Source organism: Porites lutea, chromosome 9 (genome assembly GCF_958299795.1).
Source record: "Porites lutea chromosome 9, jaPorLute2.1, whole genome shotgun sequence".
In the NCBI taxonomy this organism is placed as follows: Eukaryota; Metazoa; Cnidaria; class Anthozoa; order Scleractinia; family Poritidae; genus Porites; species Porites lutea.
The window spans coordinates 10470827-10478997 of record NC_133209.1 but is presented as its reverse complement, the minus strand read 5'-3'; the positions used below and the strand labels follow the sequence as shown (position 1 = coordinate 10478997).

At 39.7% G+C, this 8171-nt stretch overlaps 1 protein-coding gene across 1 annotated transcript; it reads right to left on the bottom strand.

Annotated features, from left to right (window-relative positions):
- Positions 1–3486: 3486 nt before the first annotated feature.
- LOC140948404 (uncharacterized) lies at positions 3487–6410 on the bottom strand. The gene is made up of 3 exons (XM_073397640.1): positions 6262–6410; positions 5047–5421; positions 3487–3882 (listed from the first exon to the last, which is right to left on the bottom strand). The coding sequence occupies exons 1-3, from the start codon at positions 6329–6331 to the stop codon at positions 3488–3490; spliced, it is 840 nt and encodes a 279-aa protein (XP_073253741.1). The 5' UTR covers positions 6332–6410; the 3' UTR covers position 3487.
- Positions 6411–8171: the final 1761 nt, after the last annotated feature.

Here is an 8171-nt window from a genome sequence, read left to right as displayed (position 1 = left end):
CCTAGCCAGAAAACGGTTCAAAAGGGAAGATTTGGTCCAAAACGTCCTGTCTTGGTCCAAAATGCGGTTTTCCCCTAAAAATTAGCTGACGGCAACGGGTTAACGAACAACTCCTCTCTTTCGCTAGTTCCGGTACAAAACTTTGAAATACCCCTCCTGAAAATTTGCTTTTCATACTAAGGAGGTTTTTCAACAAAATAACCAATGTCCTTTCATTGAGCGTATTGAACATAGAAGACCAGTTATTGCCAAATATCTTTGAAATACAATATACCGTCATTAAACATTATTTAATTAAAATAAGAGTCTAAAACTTGCATGTTGTTTTCTGTTGTTCGTCTCGACTAGTCACCGTGTGGCACGAAATGTCAGCGGCAGTTTATTTTTGCGGATTGGCGATTTGTTGTGTTTTGCGGGAACTAATTTAAGTGATTAGGACAGATTTGTTTTTCTTGCTGGGAATTAATTTTTTCAGTTTTCAGAAAGTACCCAGTGCCCAACATTGATAATATTTTCGTTTTTATTGAGTATGCGCAATAGAAATACATATTTTAATTTTAAACAACAGTCTTTCATTGTATACCGTTTTGTTTCTGAATGAAAGAGACAAGTTGTGATTCAACAGACACGATTTCGTAGTATACTGCATTTTTGTGTAGCGAATTCAAGCTAGTAAGAGAATGTTAACTCTGGAGTAAATTTTCGTGGGAAAACTGCTTGCGGTAATTTTTATTTGCGGGAACTTATTTTTGCGGATCGCTGAAAAAATCGCAAAAATCGCAAAATTAGAACCCGCAAAAATTTCGTGCCACACAGTAGATTATTTTCGGGTGGGGCTTTGTATATTAGTGTTTAATAAAGTGTACCCGGTAATGTGTAAAATTAAGTGTAAATGCAGAAGTAGCTGTCACGGTTTCTGAAACAAATTTTAAAATTAAATGAATGAGTTATTAATTAATGATTTAACACAAGAAAACCAGTCAGGTCAGAAAACACACGTCAATAAGAACAGTCTTTTTCACTGATTAACATTTTTTGTTTCGTTGATGTTCTCAAATCATTATATCCCTTGTTCTTAGAAGCATAACAATATATAATTGTTTTTGCTCTTCGGAAATTCGCTTGTTTCAAGAGACTATATCTCAATCTATACATTTCATTCAAGGGCTAACAAATTGATACAGTAAAAGGAGAAGCAGACCATCATGGAACATGCAAAGCATGTGCTAGTGCTCACACAGTTCAGTCGTCTTGCAGCTCTTCTGAACCCCTAATTTCACTTGAACTCTATTGGAATTGCAGTTCTTTTGTTTTCCGGGGTTAGGTTCCATTGTAGCCCTAGATACAAACATCCGGATATTTTAAAATATATTTAGAAGATTTTAAGATATTTAGGAAAAAATTGTGATATTTAGAATTTTGTTACGAAAAAAGGACTGAAATCATGTTTTTTCTATTAAGCTACTTCAATGCTTATGGCATGGGCATTTCAGTGACAGAAATTCAAACAAATCTCCACATATGGGCCTGTTGTAATCAGATTAAGCAACATTCTCCATTTATAAGTTCAACAAAATGGCTTAAATTTGTGTTGCCTTTTGAGATGACCGGCTATTTTTTTGTGTTTTTACTGTAATATTTATAAAATAAAGCCAGATATTAGATGTTTAAGATGATTAGAACGTTTTCGAGATATTTAAAGAAAAAAATTCGAGATATTTAGGGGAAAAATCGGGAATTTCCGGAAACATATTTAGGCGATTTTTCGAGATATTTGTATCTAGGCCTTTTCCATTGTTAACTTTTTTGTATCTTGTCATCCCAATCAATACCGTGAGGTCTTCCGAGAGCTGCGACGAAATTTGGTGACAATTATGATTTTAAATTGAAACATGAGTCATAGTCATTTCAAATTTGCGACGAAATAACTGAGCTCCCCAGCTTCACTGCCGCTTGGCATCTCACTACTGAGTCGGGTTCAGTTAAGTGACACTTTACGGGATATAACGCCACGATCGTTGGTGGAGTTGGTCACGTCATTTCCGTCACTTGCACGGTAAACTGAAACAACGCAAAGACAGGTCTGAGACCAATATAAATGTGACAACAGTCTCCTTAAAATGCACTAACTTAATTCAGGACGAATCACCACAAAAAACTCCAATCGTCACCATTTTTGTTATATCCAAACTACATTAAAACCCTTTAGTCATCTGATGTACAATAGTGAAACTCCAGCTTTTAGTTGTACGCGCACATTAGAGCCGTTGCTGAGCGTGCTCATACAAGAAGGCAAGAAGAGTGAACAGTGACCTTTGAATCTTAAGGCTGCATGTGGACAAATGGAACCGGTCGTCACCGCAGTAAAGCGACGCAGTTCAAAACTTACAGATAAATGAATTTATTATTCGAAGCAAATTTTTCTTTCTTTTCATTGGCCGAGAGCCCAACACGTGACCTGCAAATAACTGCCTACAAATAATGGTCTGCTCATGCGCAATGCCGTCCAACTGTGTTTGGCTGCAAATAATATTCTACATATGCGTAAAGGAAACCGTGCTCTTCTCCTTCTTGCGATCGCTCTTGCGTGAAAATGGCAGATCGCTTCGCTTCCCGAGGTGATCGAATGATAAAACGATTACTGAACTCGGTTATCGCAAAATATCGTGACCTGTCAGAGTCTCGCAGATCAATAATTTGTCTCAGCCTTCGGCTTTGGCAAATAATTGATCTGCTCGCCACAGACAAATCACGATATTTTGCTCAACCTCGTCCAATAATTGTTAATTGCTTTACCTGAAGATAATCAAACGAAACGAAATAAATGAGATTTGTTCACGAAAGCGCTTCGAACAGGGCGCAGGCTCCATTGCCCAGCGTGGCAATGCTAAAAATGTCATATTATAACTTACCCTTTTTGTCCTCCATACTGTTTTTTTCAAGATCTATAATCAAAGCATTTGTTTTAGCCACGAATTTGAGGTTTCAATGATTACAATACCGTACCAGTTAACGGATAACTGAGAAAACTGATAAGTTGCAAAGGGCTAATATATACGTCCATGAGTGAAATTATTCTACCTTAGTAATGGCCCCTTTAGCCCCTGGGCTAAATTGTTGGCTTTAGACTACTTATGTGATAAAACGAGAACTTCCACAACTTCAAGATTGAGTACTGTACACAGAGTGTTTAATTGGCGATCGATCCTTATCTTGTCCATTTCGCTCTCAAGAGTAATGCGTTTTTGTTATCACCTTTGTATTCTACTGTATAGTAAACAGAAAACGCCAAAATCCAGGACAAATATCCAATGGTATTGCCATTATTGTACACTATCTTTGCTCTTTGGTGTGTAGTGTAGCTGAGGGTATACTAGTTTGTATTTTGACTTGCCCTTATTATTAGTGGTATTACGTTATTGTACCCACATCTAGTAGTAACTCAGTATAAATATTGATTATATATAAGTGCATGCATTTTGCATTGTCATACAGTATTGTACCAACCATCTTTCTCCACTTTGATCTGCACTAAGTCCGTAAGTGGATTATACTTATAACCAAACTCCAAATGTATTCCAAAAACCACACTTGCGTCGGTTGGCTGAATATTATACACAACAAACGCTGCGAGAGAGGTTTCTGGGTTTCCCGCCCAGCTTATTGCTGTCTCATAACCTGCCGTCACTTGGGGGATGTTGGTTGTCCCATTAATGATGATCATTCTTGGATAAACGTAACCCGGGCTTTTCCAGTAGCCAAAAGCTACGTAGATGAGAGCAAGATGGGCAGGTTTATAGTACCGCCAAACCAAAGAAACATTACCGCCGATGAAGACTTTAGTTGGTTTATCTGGCGTAGAAATAAATCTCTGGCGATCACCTGTTTGATACACAGAGCACGTAAATTAAATTTAAAAAAAAATCAAAGTAGGTGTAATCAGTGAGTGACGTATTCTCACTCAGTCCTAATTATAATCATTATGCATTTAACAAATAGATTATTACAGTTTTCCATTGCCTATACTTGACAGTTATTAGATTATCAGTTCGATTTTTCTGTAGGTCAACAGTTACGAGAACGAGGAGTCTAATGGTTTAAGCAGAAACCAACTAGCATTGCTATTGTGTGTTTTCACATGACGTCATGGCGGCCATATTTGTGTCCCGAAACAATAAAACGGCGGCCATGTCCACCATGGCCATGGTGTCCCAAACCAATCCTGTGGCAGTTGAACTCTTTTCTTATGTAAACGCTTTCTTTTGTTCCAATAAATTTGCATAGATGCTGGGCACGTGAGTGAAAACACAGAATATCTTCCTCGACGCTTGTCACGTACTAGAAACACCTAAATTTTGTTCCTCTTAACATTAAGAATGTTCATTCGGTTTTTATGGCCGACCTCTCTCGTTTCTCTTTTTCTGGGACAGTATTCATGATTGATTTGTTTACCTACATCTCTTACTGTAGCATCACCAAACCATGACATTTCGAAATAGTTTTGTTTTTGTTAAAAACGCCGACTCGCTACTCATGACAATGCCTATTTTTTTTCCTGCTTACATTCCTTTGTTCCCTTTGCGCCGCCCCTATAATGTGATCACCTGGAACAGGCTAGCTTGCATAGGCCGCAACATTTAGTCACTTTTAATGTAGATCTCGACGTGTCTACTGCTGGCCTTACTACTGCTTAGTCGTCATCAGTCGATGAGGTCGACTATTTACACTTCAAAGGCAGGTGATCCGCTCTGAATGGCCCGGTTCGTTTTTAACAGCCGAGGTTTCGCATTTCGATCGTTGCTGCTTCTGTTTCGGTCTGAAGGATAGTAATGGCCCGTTAATAACAATTAATAACGTGCGTTTTAAGAGAGTCAAGGACGCATAAACGTACAACTATGACCTGAGATTTTTTAGCCGCCTGTCATCGCTCACTGTAGCTGGCGACGTTTTTTCACTCTCTCGCAAAACGCCGAAACGCGAGTCCCAAGCGGCGGCGGGGATGAGAGGCGGCTGTATTTGCAGGCTAGCATGCAATATTTTACTTACGTTTTTGTTCGACTTTAACCTGCACTGAGTCTCTTAATGGGTTATATCGATATCCAAACTCCAAATGTATTCCAAAATCCACAGTTCTGTCTGTTGGCTGAATATCATGCAAAACAAACGCTGCGAGGGAATTTGTAAGGTTTCCCGCCCAAATAATTGCTGACTCGTAACCTGCCGTCACTGTTGGAGTGTTGGTTGTTCCGTTCACTGCTATCATTCTAGGATAAACGTAGCCCGGGCTTTTCCAGTAGCCAAATGCTACCTTGATGAGAGTAAGATGGGAAGGCTTATAGTAACGCCAAACCAAAGAAACGTTGCCGCCTATGAAAACCTTAGTGGGTTTATCTGGTGTAGAAACAAATCGCTGACCATCCCCTGTTGAATAATGAGATCAACTGAAACGTGAAGAGACCCCTGTATAGTTATTCCGAGATTCTTTTTTTTTTCTTAATTTCTCAGAATCCATAAGGATTTAACGGAAATGTAAAATTAACTTCCCGTCAAATAGATTTTACAGTTGCGGGCTCAGCATCCTAGCCTTTGAGTGGATGCGGTGGATGGGGTTGACCTTGTTTTAATACAAATCTCTTCTTTTTCTTAAAAACTCAGCAAACAACATACTGCTATTGTGGAGCTTTGATAATCATGGAGCATAATAATTATGGTAAAATATTTTGCAGTGGCATATAAAGCAGAAAACATAGCCTTCAGTCACAAGATATTTTGGTTTGTTTTGTTTTTGTTAACCTTCGACATTTTTCAAGTCTCTACTGAAGTATGTGCGTGTCGATACAGATGGCAACCTGAGAGACAAGTTTTATCCTCAAAAAGGAAAACTTGTTAACAAATGGCTTTTAAAGTTTGAAGGAAAAGAGAGGAAACATATAGAAATTTATGACTCAAAATTTAACTCCTATTCTGTGGAGCTCAATAACACACATTGTGACAGTACCAGAACATGCGCAGTTTGCTGTAGAGAAATGCATATTCGTTGACACAACTTGTAGCCTTTTGTCTTGTTAAAATTGAATTAAGGAATAAATAATTCATTTTCTTAGTGCTATAATTCCTTTAAGCCTTCAAATTGGCATCACATAGGAACGTAAAGGAACAAAAGTTTAGCTTAAAGACAATATAAACAATGCACAGTTAACAAATAATGATATTCGAAGCAGGAAAAAGTTCTGGAAACTGAGGCGGAAAGTGTCTCCTTACCTGAGATTAAAATCTCTTTTGTTACAAATAAGAACCAAAAAAGGAAACTTTTTGTTGGAGAGAAACGCATATTCGATGACAATCAGGACAAGATCAGACGTCTGTGGAGGTTGGGGAATTGATCGCTGGTCTTGTGATGTTTGGGCTACCTGTTAGGGCCTGCATAAGGTAATCCGGATTAAAATATAGACATTAATAACGAAAATAGCAAAGAGAAAAGCGACTTGATGAAACAAGTGGGAAACCTGAAGTCGCTTTTCTCTTTGCTGTTTTGCTATTAATGTCTATGTGCCAGAATCTCGCCAGAACAACGCGTCACCATTTAACCAATTGCCAGAAGACGACGTTTATTTAGTGAAGGTGGGAGGAGCTAGAACAACAGACTGGTAACGCGCTATATATTTCTCCTTCCCTCGACTCGTGATTCGCGCTTGTCTCGCGCTTCGCACAAAAAGGCTGCCGATCCGTTCGCCTCGCTATGGCTCATAAAGCGCCTAATACACGGTAGTCTGAATGACATATGTAACTGCGTGTCATCAGCATAGGCATACGCAGAAGGGAGGTGCGAACGAAGGACCTCAAACAGCTTGCTAGTATAACTAAGCGTAAAGCATGAACCCTGTGGAACATCGCGTTGAAAAGCAAATCTGTTTGAGAGTTCCTTTAACAGAAATATGCTGCGCTCTTCTCTCTAGGTTCTTAATTCGCATTCCGTTTTCGTATATATCGGCGCGAAAACGGATATGACTTTCCTTTTTTGTTTCGTGTTTGCATTGCACTGGAAAACGAAATTCGTAGTTCGTTTTCCTTTGTTACTGGAGAAACGGACCTACAACTTCCTTTTCTGGTATTTTGTCACTTTCCACTTTCGTCAATTAAAAACCCCTTCCTGTTGACCCGAGAAGGCTTGGAAACCAACCATTTGTTTTGGCGGGAATATTACAGATTAAGATAGATTTAGTCGGCATTTAAAAAAGGTGTTCTAGATAAAGAGTCTTAAATAGCATAGTTTTTTTCTTTTGTTCCTTTCGCTGGAAGTTTTTTTTTTTTTTGTTAAAAAAGGTGGCGTTGAAAGCTTGTGTTTACTTCTTTTAATGAGCTTGATCCGTTGACCTCAGTGTATTGCCTCACTAGGCTTCCTGCCATTACTTGACGAACATGGAGATGTACGGTCAGTACGGATATAGTGAAAAGGCTTTTGCGCCGTCACGAAAACCGCACACCTGGCTTCTGTTCACACATAAGAACAGTGATTTCAGCGCCATTTCTGTAACGGAACAAAGCTTTTTCACGCCGTCATCTCTAAAGTGTAGAGTCACACATGATAGTGTTCATACTATACCCAAAAGCCTTTCTTGATACCAAAAGCTTTCCGGTATCAGCGGCGGATCCAGGGGAGGGGCCTGGGGGCCGGCTTCCCCTTATTTTTGGACTAAACTGAGGCCCGATGGGCGGAAAAAAATTTTTTAAGGCCGCCCCCCTCCTCATCTCAGGGTCTGGATGACCTGCCCCCTCCCCCACCCCCCCCGCCTAATCTGAAGGTCTGGATCCACCACTGGGTAAAGCGTGAACATTGCCTTACTTGACAGTTTTTATTGCCTCAAGAAGCATGTCAGTTAATAACACAGCTTTATAACCAGAGTACTCATGACGTTCATTCCTGACAAGAAGCAGACTGATACCCGATATCCAGTGCTCCATCCCAAACTGCTATTTCCCTCGCGGAGACTAAAGGCCGATACACACGAGGGGTTTTGCTCCCGGAGCATGCTCCAGGATCATTTTGCACGTGTCAGTTCACACGAGGAAGCGTTATTTTCCCCGGGGGCTTGCTCCCAAGTATTTAACCGGTTAAATATTGTGGAGTATTTTGCGGGGTGGAAATTCTGCTCCCGAGGATGAAGTATACC

Excerpts from the sequence above, each read along its gene's own strand:
- LOC140948404 (XM_073397640.1), bottom strand. The coding sequence starts at position 6,331 with ATGCGTTTCTCTCCAACAAAAAGTTTCCTTTTTTGGTTCTTATTTGTA. Across the intron at positions 5,422-6,261 it reads AAAAGAGATTTTAATCTCAG|GGGATGGTCAGCGATTTGTT; the intron begins GTAAGGAGACAC and ends ATTATTCAACAG. Across the intron at positions 3,883-5,046 it reads GGTTAAAGTCGAACAAAAAC|GTGATCGCCAGAGATTTATT; the intron begins GTAAGTAAAATA and ends TGTATCAAACAG.